General features: G+C 42.4%; 1 protein-coding gene and 1 long non-coding RNA gene across 15 annotated transcripts in view; one reads left to right on the top strand and one right to left on the bottom strand.

Annotated features, from left to right (window-relative positions):
- Positions 1-6,182: 6,182 nt before the first annotated feature.
- LOC310827386 lies at positions 6,183-11,027 on the bottom strand. Of its 2 annotated transcripts, XR_014556326.1 has the most exons (3): positions 10,942-11,027; positions 10,520-10,817; positions 6,183-6,657 (listed from the first exon to the last, which is right to left on the bottom strand). It is a non-coding gene; the product is annotated as an uncharacterized lncRNA (long non-coding RNA). The 2 variants fall into 2 exon arrangements; XR_014556327.1 differs by lacking the exon at positions 6,183-6,657 and having other exon boundaries at positions 8,216-10,817.
- The window catches only part of ANKRD31 (ankyrin repeat domain 31), a 52,723-nt gene continuing 42,190 nt past the window's right edge, over positions 10,948-21,480 (top strand). For 6 of the 13 annotated variants that reach the window (XM_083703087.1, XM_083703083.1, XM_083703079.1 and 3 more), the window contains exons 1-2: positions 10,950-11,269; positions 20,061-20,092. In XM_083703087.1, the coding sequence (XP_083559213.1) occupies positions 11,166-11,269; positions 20,061-20,092 (136 nt within the window). In that variant the 5' untranslated portion in view covers positions 10,950-11,165. Of the gene's footprint in view, positions 11,754-11,824; positions 12,118-20,060; positions 20,093-21,480 lie in introns of those variants that run through there. The other 7 variants (XR_014556280.1, XM_083703080.1, XM_083703086.1 and 4 more) reach the window with 7 other exon arrangements.

Genomic DNA, 21,480 nt, shown 5'->3' with positions numbered 1-21,480 from the left:
TGAGCGCTTATCCCATTGGTGGCGCTGTGTTGTAAAGCACTGAGCCTCTTGGGCTTGCAGATCGGAAGGTTGGCGGTTTGAATCCGCGCGATGGGGTGAGCTCCCGTTGTGCTGTCCCAGCTCCTGCTAACCTAGCAGTTCGAAAAGCACGCAGTGCAAGTAAATAAATAGGTGCTGCTGCAACGGGCAGGTACCGGTAAATAGCGTTTCTGTGAGCTCTGGTTTCCCTTGTGTAAGGGAGTCATTGGAGCACCCCACAATTGCCTAACCTTGGCTCCCATAGGTTCACAAGCAAGAGACTTCAGCCAGGAGATAGAAGCAAAAAAGTGGCCTCTAGGCCTGATCTTTATTGTTGCAACAAGACTTCCCACTACCACAAAGACGAAGCAGCCAGAAGCCCCGAACAATGGTTACATCATTATTTTAAAGTTTCCCATAATACATCTCAGGCTGCATCATCAAGACATCATAGATATTTCACAGAAAAGGTGTGGTCTTAGGTAGAACCTGAGATTCAGGCATGCCCCTGTCAAATCAAATACAGTTATACCTTGGAAGTCAAATGGAATCCGTTCTGGAAGTCCGTTCAACTTCCAAAATGTTCGGAAAGCAAAGCGCAGCTTCTGATTTGCTACAGGAAGCTCCTGCAGCCAATCGGAAGCCGAGGAAGCCCTGTCAGACGTTCAGCTTCCAAAAATAGTTCGCAAACTGGAACAGTCACTTTGGGTTTGCTTTGTTCGGGAGCCAAAATGTTTGAGAACTAAGCAGTTCAAAAACCAAGGTATGACTGTATAGTCTTTCACATGTACTCCTTCGCAGTACAGTGGTACCTCGGGTTAAGAACTTAATTCGTTCTGGAGGTCCGTTCTTAACCTGAAACTGTTCTTGGGGTTCCACGGAAGATGGCCGACAATACCATCTCTCCAGCTCCCACAAGGCAATTTAGAGGCTGAGATGGGAGTAATCAGCCTCCCAAATTCTTCCCGGTGTAAGGGAAGATGCAGTCTCATCCGCAGATGCCCAATAAACCACCCCCAAGTTCGTAAAGAAGGAGGGGGTGGGGCACTGGATGGAAAGCCCCTGAGGGAGTTCGGATCTCCTGGACACTGTCCCCAAGTTCCATTTCTTAAGATGAAAAATTGGATATAAGTTTTGGACATGCTTCAAGCGAAGAGGGGAAAATTAATCTGCCAATTAAGCCAGCCACTGAGGTGCTAAGAGCGACGGAGAGGAAGAAAGAATAACATCTAAGCCGGTACGTTGGAACGGAATGGAAAAGGAGGGGGGGTAAAGGGTTTTTTTTAACCACGATTTATTACAATACTTGACAACCTCCTCCCCCCCCCCCGAAGAACCGTTTACATTATTTATAGCAAGTGAGATGGGAAAAAATAAACTGTGAAAATAACAATACTATATAACCAAGGCTTTTGTTTTTTGAAACGCTTGGAAGAAGATAAAAGACTCTCCAAATATGGATATTAGAAAGCAGCTGGATCTCGCTAGCCGCTGGAAGGACTTCAAGAAACTTTGGAAAGACAAGGCTGCAGAGATAAATAGTCATAGGGGGAGGTGAGCTCTTAATTTGTTAATATATCTGCATTTCAAGTCTGACTTGGCAAATCTCCCCTTGAAAGGCTAATGTTTGATGCAATTGGTCTGTGAGAGAAGATGGCGTCTGCCAGTGGCAAAATGGACTTTTGGATTGATTTGGCATAAACACCAGCGTGTGAGGATATACTGCAAACTATTGCTTACCAGCTGCAATAGTGGGAGAGTGAAGCATACTAATTTCACACAGAAGCATATCATTGTTTACTTCAACTCACCTGTGGAAACAACTCAGAGGGCATGAAAGAAGGAAGGGAGGGTAACAACAGGAAGATTTAAAGGAACTGTTGGAAACTCAAGGCAGTAGAGATGTAAGATGATCAGAGCCCCACTGAACTTGAAGCATGGGAAGTCCCAATAAAAATTTGGCGGAATATTTGGACTATATAATATGTATTTGTATAATTTGGAATATTTAATGTGATTTGATTGGATTGTTAAAATGGAAAATTTAATAAAAATTATTTTAAAAAAATAAAAAAAACTGTTCTTAACCTGAAGCACCACTTTAGCTAATGGGGCCTCCCACTGCTGCTGCACCACCGGACAATTTCTGTTCTCATCCTGAAGCAAAGTTCTTAACTTGAGGTACTATTTCTGGGTTAGCGGAGTTTGTAACCTGAAGTGTCTGTAACCTGAAGTGTCTGTAACTCGAGGTACCACTGTACAAAGGAAAGCATTTACAGTTCCCTGGTCCCTGAGTCAAGTCACCACTTTGTCTTGTCTGGGTTTCATCCCACTATGGGGCAGGTAGGCATTGTGATTGAGATGGTTATTGTCGTGAGACTCTTAGAGGATATCACCGGTCATGAATCTTTGGGAAGGTCCTGCGGACGCAGGGCTGTACATCTATCTCGGGGATTAAGGTGGACTCACTAACCTCTTCTTAAACATCACTTCCTTGGGTCCTAAATGCCATTAGAACTGAGAAGACTGATACAACAATGTGATTTCTTATGAATTTCTAAAGTTATCACATTGAGCCAGTACATTGATACGTTTATCAGTGAATTGCTAGATTTGATAATGTGCAGCAGAAGCTCTTTCTCTTTGCCTTGTGGTGTGGAGAGGCAGGGCTGGGCAGGGGAGGTCTCTCATGCCCCCCTTTCCAATTTCCCAGTAACAGCATCACGGTCTTCCGTTGTGCCAGAAGTGGTTTTGTCATGCTGGCCACATGACCTAGAAAGCTGTCTGTGGACAGATGCTGGCTCCCTTGGCCTAAAAGCGAGATGAGTGCCTCACCCCCATAGTTGCCTTTGACTGGACTTAACTGTCCAGGGGTCCTTTATCTTTACCGAGTGAATGCTTAAGAAGAAGCAGCAGCAACAACGCTATAATTTGCAGAAGATAAATATATGTTGTAATCAACACACCCAACTGTACCAAAGGTGTCCACTGTTGCTTGCCATTGATCTCTTGATTACCTGCTATTACTGTCTCCTTTGTTCCCGGTATTCAGTCATGCCCCATATCCTCTTTACACATTGCAAAACATGTTGCCCATTGGCTCGCTGATGATCTCTTGCCAAGACAACTGCAATCTTCCCTCAGGCCACCCATTCTGACTCCTTCCCTCATACAGATAGGTAGCCGTGTTGGTCTGCCATAGTCAAAACAAAAAAAATTCCTTCCAGTAGCACCTTAAAGACCAACTAAGTTAGTTCTTGGTATGAGCTTTCGTGTGCATGCACACTTCTTCAGACGAAAGCTCATACCAAGAACTAACTTAGTTGGTCTTTAAGGAGCTACTGGAAGGATTTTTTTTCCCTTCCCTCATGTTTACCCATTTCTAGGAGGGTAGTTTATCAGTCCGTTGCAGTAAAAAAAAAAAGCCTTGTGGCACTTTAAAAACCAGCTAATTTTATTATAGCATAAGGCTTGGTGTACTAGAGCCCAATTTGTCAAACACATGATTGTAAGTAGTGGAGAGGCATTTGTAAGCAGTGGACTTTGTGGGGAATAAATGCAAGTACCAGGATACACCAGGGCAAAATTAAACTTCCTCATTTTCTGTATTAGTTGAGTTGAGTTCCAGGTATAGTCACTGAACAAAGTATGCCTGTCATCCACATGAATTTCCTTAAACATCAGTTGCAGGAGGAAGTAAGTTGGAGTTAAGCAACGCTTGTGTGGTGGCAATAATGGAGGAGCATTGCTAAACAATTTCTGAAGTGAGAGGAGGTCTACTACAGCATACTTTAATTACATCCATGCCTTATTGCTGCATACACCTACAATAATAATAATAATTGTTGCTGGTGCCCTGTGGTCAGTTCTTTCTGAGGTTAATGCTATTTTTCTCGGTTTCTTTACATCAAGCACCTGATGTTGGACTCACCTTGCAGTGCTATCCTACAGTTACACCTGGTGGACAAAGACCAAATCACCGCTAAATCTCTTTGCACTGATGGAACACAAAGGCTCTTGGTGTGGTAAATTCAGGCTGCACAATTAAAGCTGACTTGGAGCTCTTGCAGAACACACCTGTCCCATCTCCACCCATCAGACCTTTTGCAATAAGGAAAGTGGTGGAGGAAATGCACTGGAAAGTGTGGGAGAACATTTGCTTCACACAAAGACATCTAATCTTCACAATATTAAATAAAAAATGCTAATTAAAGAGTCAGTACCATCTAATCGCTCCAATGAATGCTTGTTAAACAGGCCATCTGGAAGTTATATTGGTATGACACCACTGGTGTGAACCTGCAAAAATCCTGTCTGCTCCGAAGGGCCTCCTACCCCCCAAATTGCCATGTTACGTTAGCAAGAGGTTTTTGCATTTTAAAATTCCAGTTGAAGCATCTGACGACTAACCCCATCTTCTTCCTCACTGTCCCCATAGCTTCAAAAGAGAATAACAGGATACTGACTAAAGACCTCTTCAGGTGTTAAATGGGGGGGGGGGGGGCGGCACCGTGATGATGTGAGGCTATGCATGCTAGACTCATCTTATTGGTTTGGGGGGGTGTCTTGTTTTCATTATGTATTTCGTGTTTTTATATTCCATTTTTATGCTGTGAACTGCCCTGAGATGTACGGATGAAGGTCAGTATACAAATGTAATATTAAAAATAAGTAGAAAGGTCTGAAGAGGGAGTTGTAAGTCTGTTCACCTGAACACGATTACAAGCCTCCCCTGATCAGGAACACAAGGCAATCAAAGTTCCTGCTCAAAGGGAAGCTTGTGAACATGCTTACATGCCCACCTCAGGCTTGGACCTCGGGTCTGGGGGAAGGGAGGGAGATCCGTGGGCTCTGTCCTGCACCACCTACTCATTTTGAATTTCCAAGCCCGCAGGCAGAGGACTCAATTCTACAGCCAATCGTGGCAGATAGCCATACAGTTGCCACACTCTGGAAACACCTATCTCATATCAAGGTGTTCGCATTTCACATTTTATTTCCTTGTGCACTCTAGCTCCATTTTGCTCCCTGTGTTGACCCCTCAGGGCATGGGCCTGACCGCTTGTGTTTAGAAAGCACTAGGCACAATGATGTCACTAGAACAGGGGCCCTCCATGTGTCGGTAGACTGCAGCTCCATTACCACTGGCCATTGGAAATGGGAGTCCAAAGTTCTCCACTCCTGCCTCTAAAGCAAACAAGGGAGAGCTTGTTGATGGGAACTCTGAGAAAATGGATCTTTACACAAACAGCCATTACTAACAGCAATAAGAGTGCAGATCAGTGTCTTTGCAGAACCCCTTACAAATGTCTTTCCTCAGTGCTTGAGTCACAAAGGTCCACTTACAAGTTCTGCTGCTGTAACTAGGATGGCAAGGACATGTCAGCCCACACAGATGAGCATTGGAGGCTGGTGGGAACATGCTTTGTAAAAGGGTAAAAGAGTACTGGGAAATAATTTATAATGAACTGGGGAAAAATGTTTTAAAGCACTTTTTCAAAAAACAAGAACAACAAAAAACAGAGTCCTTTTTGTTGGGGATAATTCAGATGGAAATTCCCAGGTGTCAGAAAAGGTTATTTATGTATGCCACTACTGCGGCCCGTGATTTGTTAGTCCAAAAATGGAAAATGAGCAAGGTCTCAACTAAAGATGAATGGCAACTTAAACTGATGGGATATGCGCAGCTTGCGGACCTAACATATAAAACAGGAGAACAAGAAGAACATACATTTAAAGAAGATTTTAAAATGTTTATTGAATATATGGGGGGAAATTGTGTACACTTGAAAACATTGGCAGCATTCAGTTAAATTCAACAGTGTAAGTAAGTTTTGATGGATGTAATAATGGTAGTTTAGTTTATATAAAATATGCAGGGATTTATGATATGCAAACTGAATCATGGAAAGAGAAGGGAAATCATTGATATTTTAAGGCTGTTTAAATGAACACACACAAATACTGCTTTTTCCCCCGGGGGGGACAAAGGGTACGCATACCCCTAAACATTTTGTGAATCTAACTTTGGCCTCATTGAGGGGCAGTATTTCAATGTGAGTAGGAAAATGAGAGTACCCTTAAACTTTTTTTAAGAAAAAAGCACTGTGTGTGTGTACACACATACACACACGAGCATGCTTTGTAGTTCTACAACTCCACCTTCCACATATCTTTCAAGACTTGCTTAAGTTTGTCACTGCATAGCTTTAAAAATTAAATAACCTGCACAGAAGAGCCCATGCCACATTAGGATTAACCCATGTCAAATCAGGTGTGTAACCCTGCCCTTGTCCTAACTGAAATTTGATCCCAAGCACACTTGCTAAGGGAAGAAAGAATTGGCTGGGTTGATGTTTTGCTCTTTAAATCTAGCTAAATTGGGATGTATCCAATGCTTGGGTGTGTATACACTGTGTGATCATTTGCATTCAGTGCTGGATACAAACACTTTTGTGGATGCTGTACACATGACATCATTCCTATGTCATCCAAAGTGCTTTCTGCAGGGGCTGTTTTAATCCATTTTGTGCTGAGAGTGCGCTTCTCAAGGGTTTGCTGTTGCTACAGAGAGTGTCCTATAGGTCACCAAGTGATGCTGCAGAGCTGTACCATTCCTCATCTCCTACCAGACTGCCACTATATTCCTACCAGACTTCCAGTATATTAAAAAAAAAATGTGTGAAAAAATACTTTTTAAAAGCGAGGAACTGTGCGTGCGCGCATGTGTGTTTCCGCCAGTGCTTAGGGGGCATGGACACACTAATTAATGGACTAATTAATAGACTGCACAGATAGGTAACTCTTACTTCAGGCAACATTATCATATGAAGGTATGTACAATTGCGAAGCACCATGCACCAAAGCAGCTTGTGGGAAAATGGGTCCTGTGTGTTTCAAATTCTAGTGTATACATGTCTTGCCCTTCCTCCCTAGGGAGCCCAGGGTGACAACATACTCTTAGTCCTTCTCAGAATACGCCCATTAATAAAAATAATAATGGAAATGACTAACTTACATCTGTTCTAACTCTGTTGGATACTATCTTTCAAGCAGGAGCATAGGGAGCAGCCTTATACTGAATCAGACCATTGGGTCCGTCTTGCTCAGTATCGTCTAGACTCTACACTAACTGGCAGCAATGGCTCTCCAAGTTTTCATGCAGGGACTCTCTTCCCCAGCCCCCACCTGGAGATGCTGTCAGGAATTGAACCCGGGGCTTTCTGCAGGCAAAGCAAATGCTCTACCCACTGAGCTACAGCCCTTCTCTCGGCCAATCACTTTCAAGCATACTTCTCTAGTTACACACAACAGATCTGATCATTATTGAAAACAGATGTGAAAGACAGAGGGGCATTTGCTATTAAGGACCACAAATATTAGTTGGGGACATGGGAAGTGGACCTAATTTCACTTGTAATACAGTGGTACCTCTGGTTAAGAACTTACTTTGTTTCAGAGCTCCGTTTGTAACCTGAAACTCTTAACCACTTTAGCCTCCCACTGCCACACGATTTCTGTTCTCATCCTGAAGTAAAGTTCTTAACCCGAGGTACTACTACCGGGTTAGCGGAGTCTGTAACCTGAAGCACTTGTAACCCGAAGCATTTGTAACCCGAGGTACCACTGTACTTGTGTAGCTAGCCACTTGGGCACCTGGGGTGCAGGGTGTGCATGGGGGTGGGGCAGGGTGCCCGTGGGGGTGGGGTGAGGCGCCGCAGGGTGAGGTGCCCACAGGGTGGGGCGGGGCAGGGCATGCTAGAATCCCAGTGTCCGAGCCGCGTTCCGCTCTGGCACCCTGCAGCATACAGCCTTCAGGGAGTCCAACTGCCACCTCCGCATCAGCTGTAGGGCGGCTGAGAGGGAGGCAACGGGTGGATGCAAACCCCACACTGCTCTTTCAAACAGCGCAGAGTCAGAGCCTGTAGATGCCTGAGCCACCACATCACTCCCAGGAGAGTGCTCTGTAGGCCCCTTGTTAAGTGCCGCCCCCCACTATGCCTCTGATATAGCTGCCCTCTGTGTCAGTTGTTTCCTTTATCATTTGCAGCTTGAAGTTTTTATACAGCAGTGCAGTGGAGCAGGGATGAAGAACTGGGGTGCTTTGTGCCAATATTTTGCATGTCAAATAAGCAAGTTTTTCTCAGAGAGAAACCCACCAAATACCTGTAAGCTAAGCAGAAAAAGGTGCTGCTACTTTTATTTTGAGAAATTCCAAAATGCCTTCATTCTGATCAAAATGTTACACAATATTAAGCAACCTTTTGCATGCAGTCTTAGGCTGGGGGTCAGGGGAGAGAAAAGGTGGCTTAGTATTGAAACCATAGTCTACATTGGTCAAAACCTCATTTTTGTTATGTAGACTCAGAAGGATGTGGCTATGAGGATTGTCATTTCAGAACATGCCACTATAGTATACTACTTAGTGAGGGGGTCAATGCCTCCCGAATATTTTTCAGCAAGCCATTCTGTAGTACACACATACTGCAAATTATTCACACATCTGCTGTGTCACTATTGTGACATATAAATATAATAATAACACGGTAATAAAATAGAATTGTAATCAAATAGCAATTATTATAATTATATAGCACCTATAGAAAAACAGAGTAGTTACCAACAGTGTTAACTGATTTTACTACTGCATTGTAAAATTGTTGTAACCTACCCTGTGACCTCAAAATGGTAGTTACTTGGGCTTTGTTTAAGGAAATAAATAATAGTGCAATCCTAGTCATGTCTGTCACAGAAATAAGTCCTATTGAATTCAAGGGATTGACTCCCAGGTAAGTGTGCTTAAGACGGCAGCTTGGTTAGTAGTTGTATGCCACTTTCCTGTATACATTACACTCAAAGTAGTTCAACAAAGCACAATAAAAGGCAGATCTGAAGATACAGAAACAGAGTAAAACCCTCTAGCCTGGGTGGTGAAAGGCAGTCAGAGAAGCTATTTCCTCTGGCCACAGTGGTCATACTTAAATATGGTTAATTTAAAAAAAAACCAACCTGACAGAAATTGCATTGCACCTGCGGGATTTGATTATATGTTCTCTGTCACAGAGTATTTTGAGAAAACTTGAATTGTGCTGCTAGAGTTGAAATCATTTCAACCATTTGAAGAAATACTTAGGACAGAACTAATATTTCAAATGGAGCTCAACATTTTGCCAACGTTTTGGTTTTGAGATTTTTTTTTGGTTTGGCAGGGTGTGCTGGAGGAGACTCTTGAGAGTCCCATGGACTGCAAGAAGATCAAACCTATCCATTCTTAAGGAAATCAGCCCTGAGTGCTCACTGGAAGGACCGATCGTGAAGCTGAGGCTCCAATACTTTGGCCACCTCATGGGAAGAGAAGACTCCCTGGAAAAGACCCTGATGTTGGGAAAGATGGAGGACACAAGGAGAAGGGGACGACAGAGGACGAGATAATTGGACAGTGTTCTCGAAGCTACCAGCATGAGTTTGACCAAACTGCGGGAGGCTGTGTAAGACAGGAGTGCCTGGCGTGCTCTGGTCCATGAAGAGTAGGACACAACTAAACAACAACAAACAACAGTTGGATAGTTGTTTGGCAGACAGAAAATTAGTCTAATTTCCATGCGACTAAAGGCTCCACCTTCTAAGTTTCTGCCTTCCAAGTGCTCTAGAGTATCTAAAGCCAGGGAGATGATTATAGGTGTGGAACTGGTTTTATTTTAATTTATATATATAGCTGGAACAAATGTAGGAAAAAGAAAGCCCTGAGTTAACCTGAGGGAAACTGAAGTTCACAATCTGCATACAGTATACTAGGGAAGTCCATGTGTGGTTACCAGGCAAGGACTTTTCTACAAGTTTGCATGTATATTTGTTTTTTATACTGAAGAAAATAAAATATTTTACAAATAATACAAATGATGATTGCTCCAGGTTAAGTGGATTAGGGTAAATGCTTGAAGTCCAAAGTATTTTGTTATGCATCCAGATTCTAGCAATAAAATCTGACATTAGGCCAATGCACACAATCTGTTTCTGGGTTTCTTTTTCAGTAATCCACCCATACTGAATTGAGGTGTGGTAAACCAATGGTGTGAATCAGCTACGGCAAATATAAGCTGTTGACTGCATTTTCTCAAAAAATGCATGGCACATGAAGAGATGACTTATGATTCATAAACCATCTCTTCACATAACCAGTTTGCCGTAGCTATAGCAAAGTTATGAATAAAAAAGCTTCTGTGCTTTTATGCAGAAACTGAGCAGGGGAATGATTTCAGGGCATAAATAAGAGGGATGTGGGGGGAAAGGCTTTGCCTGTTTAGGTCATGTAGCTGTTCAAGGAACAGAAGCTATGCTCCAAAACTGTGGCAACGTTTGATGCGCAGGGAACAGAAGATGAAAAGGAAAGAGTGGAAGTGATTTTTTTGAAATTAAAATACAAAGTACTGACCTACATCCAGTTTACCTGCAAATCAGCCCTGTGTCCCTGAACGCATTTAACTCCCTATTAAATGCATACCTTTTTAATTGTATTTCAGCAGCGGAAGTTAAGATTCAGAAATCTTGCCAAGTGATCTCTCTCGGCTGGCAATCGTCCCCGTGTTCTGCCCAGCTAATGGGTAGCACTTTCTCATCTCTTACTCGTTTGTAATTTATTTGTTTTCGTTATAAGCGGCCGCCTTGCACAGCTACCTCTTTATCGTGTTTTTAATAGTCTTTTGGGAGCCGAGCAGAGTGACTGGGCAAACTCAGACAGATGAGTGGGGTATAAAATCATCATCATCATCATCCCAAGTCCTTTCCTCCTGTAAGGTGCTCTGGAAAACAGCAACAACGACACGTAAAGTAACTAACTAAATAAATACGTGTTTTCGGATGCCCTTTCGCTTGACACCCTCACCGCCCCCCCCCCCCCATGCCCGCACGATACACGCTCCTTGCCTTAGTCAGGGACCAGGATCTTGCGCGGAGGACTACGACCCCCGAAATGCACCGGGCCTCCCCTCAGAGAGTCTCGAGGGGCGGAAGTGTTGCCTGAGCAGAAGGCGGCTTTCGTTTGGGCCGGGGGCCCTGTGGTTGTTTGCAAGGAGGGGGAATTGGCTTCGGGCAAAGAGCAAAAGTCCCTGAGAGGGAGTTGGGAGGGGTGAGGTGCGTAAGTAGCAGCCATGTCGGAGGGAGGCGGCCCCTGCGAGACCGACAGCGATGAGACGATAGTGGAGGGTTCTGTCCCTGAGAGCGACGGGGACGAAGAGGAGCTGCTTGCCAGGAGGTGACAAATACACACACACACACACACACACACACACACACACACACACACACACGTTACAATTAGTTGTGGAAACACTTCACAGAGGCGTCACAAGTCACCCTCTGGGGCTGACTGTAAGTGTTTGAATACTAGCAAAGGGCGTGTGGCTACTCAGAAGTAAGCCGCTCTGAGTTCAGTGGGGCTTGCTCATCTGGTATAGGATTACAGTTGGTCCTGTAAGAAAAGCCTCCCGTTGACCAGGATATGCCAGTTGCTTCTGTTACTCATTCAGATGCATGGTAAAATTAATGGTGTGTGTGGCCCTTCCGCCCATATAACCGTGCTAAATGACTGCCTACTCTCTCCTTCCTCCACATAACACCCCAAACTGAAAACAAAAGTCGCTTAAGGTCCTAAGCATACAACCACCCACCCCTGGGATTCCAATGTGCTTTTTTTAGGTCCTTTATTTGGAAACATAGTCTTCAGTCAAACGGTTCAGGTAGGGTTCACTATAAAAATGGCAATTAAGGTTCACTGAAGGTGTGTCTTGCAATCCTTGCCTCCTCAAGTTCAGTTAACGAATACAAAGGAAGGAAAGGGTTTGTGAGATCAATGGTGTTGGGGGCACAGGCAGCCGGTGCAATCCCTCTCCCAACACCACATGTCACTATTTCACAAATAACAGTATGTCTTGTGAACAGGGCTTCTTTATCAAGCTCCTGTATCTATATGGGGTGGCAAAATCTCAGAGGTTTTTGGCAAGGCCTGAGCTACTAACTTCTCTCTTACCTTTACCACACTGCAGTGGAAATGTGCTCTAAATACCACATTTCCTTAAAACTTTCATATCAGTCTAGCTACCGGTAAGTTCTTGACAGGAGTAAACCCAGCATATCCTCCCTTTTAAATAAATAAGTAAATGATATACAAATATTCAGTTCTGAAGAAACAGGAACATAGTTTTCTCCCCCCCCCCCCCGTAAGATTTTATTAAAACTTTTTTTGTGATACAATAAAACAAAAGGAATGAACCTAGATAAAACAAAGAGAAAAGAAAATGCAGAGTCCTGACTCTTAACCAGTGCTTTTTTCAGGGGGTGCGCAAGGGTACACAGTACCAGCACCTCTTTTTTAGTTGTGTGGCACTTATTGTAATATCTTCATGGTGAGTATCAGCACCTATATATCTAGGGAAAAAATCATTGCTCTTAACCCTTATCTCACACAAAAAATAGTGGACCCTCCCAGCTCTCACCTGGGAGCTTTCCTGTCTTCTTCCAGTCACACACCCTGGGAGGTCTTCCCTTCCCTGGCTCTTATCCAGGGTCCTTCCACCCATCCATAATCTTCAAGTGTGTGTGATCCTGAACCCCAATAACAGCCCAGAGCAGAGGACATCATAGTAAAGAGAGGGAGAGAGAAGAAAAAAGAAGAGACGTATACAGTGGTACCTCGGGTTAAGAACTTAATTCATTCCGGAGGTCCGTTCTTAACCTGAAACTGTTCTTAACCTGAAGCACCACTTTAGCTAATGGGGCCTCCTGCTGCCGCCGTGCCGCTGGAGCCCGATTTCTGTTCTTATCCTGAAGCAAAGGTTAGCGGAGTGTGTAACCTGTAGCGTATGTAACCCGAGGTACCACTGTATAAGAATAAAAAAGTAGAGAAAAAAATATAAAGGACTTATGATTTTCAGTTTGTCAGTTACATAGAAGAAATTATTTATCCTGTGTTGTCTGCTTACATTCCCAATCTCCTGAGGTAGAATGTAAAATGCATCCAGACAGATATCCAAATGATAATTTCAAAAACAAGAGCTTTCTTCAAACAAGGATTCCTGGGATTCAGACTAGGATAGTGGTATTTTAAGAATATCAGTGAATGGCAATTAATAACTAAATTACCTTTTAGTTTGCGCACAAGTAGTAAAGGGGTGGAATTTTTGTTTTATTTTTAAGTGTAACTTAAGTGTAACTTATGTGTAACTTATTTTAAATAAGTACATATTTGCATAGGATAGTGAGAACAGTTACATAAGTATGAATTTTACTAGTCCTGAGGGTGTGGTTACTGAAGAATGTTGGATTATGTTAACTGAGGAATGTAATTAACTATGTTATCCATTTTCATAGAATCATAGAATTGTAGAGTTGGAAAGGACCTGAGGGTTATCTAGTCCAACCCCCTGCAATATAGAAACCCTGCCCACCCCTGTCCCTGGGTGGACTTGAACCACCAACTTTCTTGTTAACAGCCAGATGCACTGACCCATTGCACCACTGGGGGGGTCATCATTTTTTAAAAAAAGAAACAAGTTATGTACTTCATGCAACTATGAAACAAACAAATAAATTTGCTGCTTTGCATGAAAAGATATATATTTCATTTCTGTATGCCTTGTAAAACATGGAATTGTGTAGACTAGTGCCTGCTGTCCTGGTTTAGGTACTGTATCTATGCATGTCCTTTCATTAAATTACACTCTTGGAAATATCAGAAATGAAGACAGTGTGCAGGTCGACCTTTGTTTGTTCTTATGTAAAAAACTGAGTCATAATTCCATTTAGAAGTGGCATTGATCCATTATTTGAATATTGAGCTAGATTTAGTTTATTAATGTCAAATCCAGATCCAGCAGAACTTTACTTTGACCAAATTCTGCTATTAGGATAAATATAGCATAGTTCTATGATAAATATAGCATACCTTGAATCATAGACTTGAATCATAAATTCATAGAGTTGCAAGGGACCCTTAGGATCATCTAGTCCAACTCTGCAATGCAGGAACATTCAGATGTGCCTTATGGGGATCAAACCTTCAACCATGGCATTATCAGCAGCACGCTGTAATCAACAGAGCTACTATATGTGTTAAAATTCACATATTCATAGATTGGTTCATGATTAAAATATTTTAATTAGATTTTTTTTACTTTGATCACCTAATCAGGACCAACCCAAGGCAACTTGCTTCTTGAGGCAAATGCAAAGATAGTGCCCTCTGCATTCTACATGCAGAAACCAATTGATAGGCAGTTCAATCTTACTTTATTATGAACTAACAAGGTGTGTGTTTTACTGCACTACAAGACAGCAGGCTACAATAGGGAGTGCAGGGCAGTATGTGGGGCACATACAGCTCTTTCCTCCAACACTGTGGTGCTACTTGCTCACTGCTCCACCTGGTGTCTTTTCACTTCCCACTCAAATGCTGTAAAGCAACAGCGGCACCATAGCTGCTACCACCACCAACATGTATCATGTGAGCAGAGCAATACATATGTGATGGCTGCTGGAATGCCTGCTCACCTGATTAGGAGTAGGGGTGCCAACTTGAATAAAATATGGGGGGGGGGGCAGGTAAGCCCCGCCCTGCATAATTGATCATAACACTGGGCAACAATTTTTTACTTTTTGAATGTTGTCTAGATTTCTACAACTGATTTAGGGTATTTTTGCACTGCTGAATCAGGAAATGGCATCCGTTTCTCTCCATCAGGTCAGGTTTTTGTGCTATGTTGATTTGAAAAAAATCAGATCAATTACATTTTTGTGGCATTTTCAGCTGATTTTTGTCAACACATATAATCCTAAATATGTTTTTAAGAGAAAAAAATGTTTTTCCAACAACATATATTGATTACCTGATAGAAACATCGATTACTGTAAACTGAATGGTGGGAATTGATAAAGGTAAGTACACGTAAATTGCATGTTGCTTCACCTTTTTTCAAACATCAGGGCTTGAACTTCCATTTCTTGGAACTCCTGGAATGCTCAGCGGCAGGGAGGTCTCTCTTCAGAGTCCAACAGTAGTCAGCCATCATGACTGCGTCCCAGCGAACCTGATACCTGGTCTCCATCTCTTTCATGTCTTGATGGAATCTCTCCCCCTGCTCGTCACTCATTGAACCCAGGTTCTCAGGAAAGCGGTCCATATGTGAAAATAGGTAGTGCATCTTGATGCTCATGTTGCAGCCCAGGTATCTGAAAGCAGTCAGCATGTTGTTAACAAGTTCTGCGCAGTTTCTGGCCTTATTGTTGCCAAGAAAGTTCTTCACTACCAGAACAAATGCCTTCCACGCTTCCAGTTCCACTTCGTTCATTGAGTTTCCGAACTCTGGATCTCTGATGAGCTGACAGATCTGAGGACCGTCAAAGATGCCAGCTTTCAACTTCTCCATGATCAATCCTGGAAAAGCCTGGCACAAGTAAGTGAAGCAGTTGCCATCCTTGTCCAGAGCCTTGGTGAACTGCTTGATTAAGCCGAGCTCGATGTGCAGCGGTGGGAAGAGTATTCTGTCTCTGTCCACCAGAGGGTCGTTGATGATGTTCCTTTCTTTGCAAGGCAACAATTCCTCTCGCACAGGCCAGTCCTTCGTGTAATGCTGAGCACAGTCCCTACTATCCCACATGCACAGAAAACATGGGTACTTGGTGAAGCCAGATTGTTGTCCCAACAAAAAGTTCACCATCTTCAGGTCAACACAAATAAACCACTTATGTTGATCATAACCAATTTTCTCCAGCACATACTTCACCGCTTCACCTTCAGTGTACTCGAGTGAGCCAGGGGTATAGAGGCAAACTGGTTGCCGTTGTGTAGCAGAACACATTTCAGTGATCGCTTGCTGCTGTCAATGAACAGTCTCCAATCTTTGGGTTCGTACTGTGGCACGACAAGCTTGAGCAGAAGCTGAGCAATATCTGCACAGTACACCAAGTCCTTCTCTTCCGAGAAAAAACGGAGGTACTCTTGATGCCTGTTGCAGAAGAAGCTGATGCGAGCACTGTCAGAGAGGAGGTTTTTTTCCTTCAATCTGGATGCCAACAGTTCGTCAGAGTCCTTTGACAATTCTTCGTGGGACGGCTGCCCCATTAACTTAGTTTTGATCCCCCAACTTTATGCTTTGCTGCACCAATTTATGGAAGATTTCGAGGTTTTATGACTTCAAACTGATTCCTTTTCGACATAATCACCCAGAACTATTGGACCTGAATACTTCTTGTCATTAAAATAATCATTTCCAATCAAAACAATTATTTGACATGGCATTTTACACCCACCAACTTCTTCTAAAATGCTCCACACATGTGAACATGCGTACATGTGAACAAAAATGTAAAAAAAGACATGTGGCCATAGCTCAAAAACTTGACCTGATTGAGCAAAACCAATGTGATTTTTGGATTCAGCGCATCAGATTTGTGCTAAATCAACTGAAAAAATGCAGACAACAAATTTGTTGTTGACCAGTGTAATATGTGGCACATGCATACCATTTGAATGCCAATGTCCATCAACGTGGGGCAGCCCCCCCAATATTTTATTGCGAAGAGCAAAGGGACATTGACCCCAAGGAGTTGGCTCCTATGATTATGGGTATTTCCCATCATTGCTGTCTCTGATATGTTGGGAAACATCTCACTTGCCCAGTCCAGCAACAAGCAAGCATCACTACTGGTGGGTTGCTGGCTCAGTAGGATAGGAATGGTGGAGGGGGGAGGACCCTGGGGAGTGGTTGTGGGGGCTACTCACACCCATGGCACCTCCTGCCTGGGTTGGTTGTATAGCTGTCAACTTTTGCGAGGAATCCTATTTGGAATAAGGGAATTTCCCTTAAAAAAAGGAAAATGTTGACAGCTATGGTTGGTTGTCTCAATCTAATGGTAGGGCTGGGTTTTTTTTTTAATCTAATGCATAAAAAAGTTAGCTGTGATCAATGTGTTGTAGCGGAAGAATAAGAACCTCCTCCCCCACAGCTGAAAATAGTAGCAAAAGACACAGTGGAGAAATGGATCTAAAAGAGCAAGATTCAGGAGATACTACATTATATACCGTATTTTTCGCTCTATAAGACTCACCAGACCATAAAACGCACCTAGTTTTTGGAGGAGGAAAACAAGAAAAAAATATTCTGAATCCCAGAAGCCAGAACAGCAAGAGGGATCACTGCGCAGCGAAAGCAGCGATCCGACTTGCTGTTCTGGCTCCTGGGATCGCTGCGCAGCCTGCATTCGCTCCATAAGACGCATACACATTTCCCCTTACTTTTTAGGAGGGAAAAAGTGAGTCTTATAGAGCAAAAAATACGGTATATAGGATAAGATAAATTCCTTTTAAATACAAGAGAGATAGCATCTCTTGTTCCAAGCTGGGGCAGGTTATTGTGTTCACCACTCAGGTGTGGCTTCTTTTAATAATAGAAATATTGAACAGGGAAGATTTATTACTATAGGTTCTGTATTAAATATCAGATAGTGTGACATCTGTTAATGTGTTCAAGGGTGTAAGCAGATGTTTTCTGCATTACATCTGCCAGAAATTACATCAGAATGAATGGATGTACTTACAAGCAGGGTTTAATTAAAATCAGAAAATTCTGACATTAATCCAATAATTACAACTTTCATCTAAAAATCACCTGATCATCTAATTTTGCAATTTTTCATGCAGTATAACTCATCAAATGTGTTGGGCTGTTGGAATCCTTTAGATTTTCCAGTTGCATAATTATGTTACTTAATCTTAATTACAGGTTGTTAAGTACAAAATGTACATTGTTCCAATCTGTCCTGGTTCCTTCAGTCTCCTCACCTGGTTGCTACTTATTCCTTCAAACCTTGCTAAGCTTCACTTAGACTTACAGTCTAAAGATGATGCTTTCTCATTTTTCTGTCTTGGTTTCCTTAACTGACAACTGTAATAAGTATTCTTCAAGTCATCAATATAATCTGATCTTCATAGAATCAAGGGAACCATGGCTTTAACAAATTGCCTGGTTGTAGCCCTTATCCACCCAAGAATTCCATGTTGGCCAGTGAGCAAGCTGGTGAAGGATGGATGGAACTCATGAGAGAGCCCTTCTCTGTCAGTCCACTTTGTTTCTGTTCTAGCCATGAGAGAAGAAAAGCCCCTTCCTATGCAAATTCATCTGAAAATGCACAGTGCTAACCTCTTAGCAGACTGATGACTTTTGTGGGTTTATTTCCAAGGCTGAATTAACAACCATGCAGAGACATAACAAAGAAAGATCTGCCGTTGAAACCAAGAACTGTTTAGTTGAGATTCTTGCATTGCAGGGGGTTGTACTAGATGACCCTTCCAGCTCTACAATTCTATGATTATATATTATCTTCTTCTCGCTGAATGTTCTGGCTGCTGCTGTCACGGTCCCTTCCTCCTCCCGTTGATAGATGCTGTCTATGGCTTGTTGCTTGACGCAAGAGGAGGTTGCATTGCTTCCATCTCTGGTACCCCACTGTGGTGTGGTTCCTTTCCCTGCTTAATCATCTGCCCCTCTCACTACCACCGCCACATCTTCCTGAAAAAGAAAGTGCTTGCAGCTGGATGTCTGTGATGGAAGCAAACAGTATAATGCTCCCACCTCAGTCAACTGGCTGTGGGCTGCTTCATTCCCCAACAGGTGGAGGAAGCAGTAGTTAAAGCATAAGCCAGCAAGGAGTATCAGGATAATATTCTAGCATTTGCTTTGCTGGAATACTGTGGGCACACATACAGAGAGAGAGCTCAAAATGCATCCACAGTGCTTTGTGTGTTTTTTTATATTTTGCCCTTACATGCTTGTTACAGAAGTGATAGAGAACAGTTCACTTCATATTTATAAAATGATTTTAATGGACATGAATAAGTAGCTCACTCCTTTGCAGGAGTAAGTAAAACCAGAATGCCTTATTTTTCTTTATCAGGTCTGAATCTTGCAAATTAATTTCAGATATCACCATAACAGGCTATTTAGAAATAGAGAAGCTACATTTTCAGAAGTCATGTGTTTAGGTCATGGAGCAGGAATTCTAACAGCTATCTCCGTGCTAGATGGCTTTTTGATTGCAACTTTGCCTTCAGTTTTGCCTTGAGCATGTGCCCTTTGTGGGTTGTTATTTTTTAACTGTTTCTGTATTCTTCCTCTGTATTCTTAATCACACACATTTTATTCAGAAGGAAATTCACCGTGCTAACCTGTTTCTCAGATACTCAGAAAAATATACGGACAAACTCAGTGCTTTTTGTCTTGTGGTGTGCACTGATATGCAGTACCAGCACCTCCATCCCCCTCAGAGCCTTGCACCTTTCCCCCAAAGCCCAGGAAGCTTCTGCCTGGCTTAGGGAAGGAGGCATTATGTTCTGGCAGGGTCTGAGAGCCCTCCCACCTCCTTCCTAAAGCTTGCCCAGTTTTGGGAAGGAGGCAGGAGGGCTGCAGGATCCCTCACACCCCCCTTCTCAAAGCCTGGGAAGGGAGGTGCAATGCTCTGGCAGGGTCTGAGAGCCCTCCCTTGTAGGCTGAGTACTACGAGGCTTTAGTTTTTTTATTTGAGTAAGAAAAAAACATCATTTTTCTAAAGCCATACTGGTAATTTGCATGTGTCATTATATCAGCCACCTGTCACGCACCATCAAGTGCAGAATTGGATGGAAAAAAGTTAGAACTGATTATTTTTTTACAGCCCAATACTGTGCATGTTTGCTTGGTAGTAAGGCCTACTATACTCATTGGGACTTACTCCCAAGTAAATGTGATTACAACTGTAGCCTTAGTCTCCCTGATTTCAACCTTTAAAGTTTTAGATAACATACGTATGTTTTGTTTTAGAAATAGTGCCTTTTAAGCACTTTAGAAATCCTGATGATTTCATGCATTTGTGTGCAACAAATTGTTTCCATACATTCATCATTATATCACCTACAAATAAGTGTGAAGGATCTAAGTAAAACAGAGATTACAATCAAGCCTAAATCACCCAAACATGCAAAGTTAATTAATTTTATCTGTTCTTTTCCTTTCTAGAGCTATGATAAACTGTCCCATCAGTGTTACAGGTATTTGCCAACTTGATCATTCACCAGCTGCTACTGTACATGGATGATACAAGCTTTTTATCTGCATGTTTATGTAATGGAGAGTAACTTGTTTAAGTATAGTTATTACACAGAAAATAGTTATTGGAGAAAATATCAAACAGATGTATCTATATACAGCACAGTAAGGAACTAAATGGCCTTTGGAGTTTCAGTCTCAGAAAGGAGTTTGTAATTGGCCTCCCACTGTTACTTTCTGTGCAGTGGTTTTACCTAATGCCTATTAGTGTGGTCACCTAGAACTTCACAAGGCAGTGCAGTCCATTAAGAGGAAGGTTACCTAAATCCATTGTGAAATTATTTCTTCTTCCCTCCCACCCTGCCCTCATATTGCATCCCATAATTCTGGATTTGAACTAAATTGCCAGAGCAGAAGACTCAGATATAGATCACCTGGAGGTACCTGTTCCCATAAGCCCTATTCAGGTTAAATAGGGCTTAAACGAGGGAGGGGTTACATACACAACCCACCCCCAATATATACATCCATTCCAGGCCCACCATTTAGCACCATTTGAAGGAGGATTCTAAGTGCATTTGGGTGAATGTGCTTACAAACTTCCCTGCGATCAGGACCCTTGATAATGCAGAGCTCCTAATCAAGAGAAGAATTGTAAGCACACTCGTAACATTCCCTCTTCAGACTTTCATGCCGAACATGGGAAGTTGTGTAGTGGAACAGGTGCATATGGGGACATTGGGAGAGCGCCATGAGCCAAACATCTAAATAGTGCTGTAGCTGCCTTAGGACAAAGAGAACATACTTTCAAGTTCATAATTACTTTCATTCAAGGTTAGATGTTAAGCAAAATAACATACAAAAGAATGTTGGTGAATAAAATGGGAAAGTCTGCAATTTGTAAGTTTTAGAATGGATTGCACAAAGTACTTCGAGACTTAATGAGATTCAATCATCTTTGGCTGCAGGAAGATCTTATTTCATATAGCTATATAAAAATGTACACACTGCCTTTTTAGTACACATATTTTGCACAAGACTGATTACTTCTATTAAAATCACAATGTAGAAAATAGCAACAATAGTAGAAATATAATAAACACAATATATCAACCACACATTAAAGGTATGCCAGTGACATTAGCGAACTTGTGAAAGGTTCTGTTGTTATTCCTTTCAAAATAGAAAAGCCATCCATCAGGTCCAAATTAGATGTTACATAGAAATTCCATGATTGACACTCTCCACGCCTTTTTCTTTCTTAAGAAATGAAAGTCCCAGTTTGCTTGGGGATCAGTCCTTGTGGGGAAGTCTAACCCTTTGCCCCTGTTGTCAGTGGTCAGATCCAAATCACCCTCCCCCCAGAAGGTGCTATTAGTCATAGAGGGGG

Source organism: Podarcis gaigeae (genome assembly GCF_964106915.1).
Source record: "Podarcis gaigeae genome assembly, chromosome: 11".
Lineage (NCBI taxonomy): Eukaryota > Metazoa > Chordata > Lepidosauria > Squamata > Lacertidae > Podarcis > Podarcis gaigeae.
This window is presented reverse-complemented; position numbering and strand designations above follow the sequence as displayed.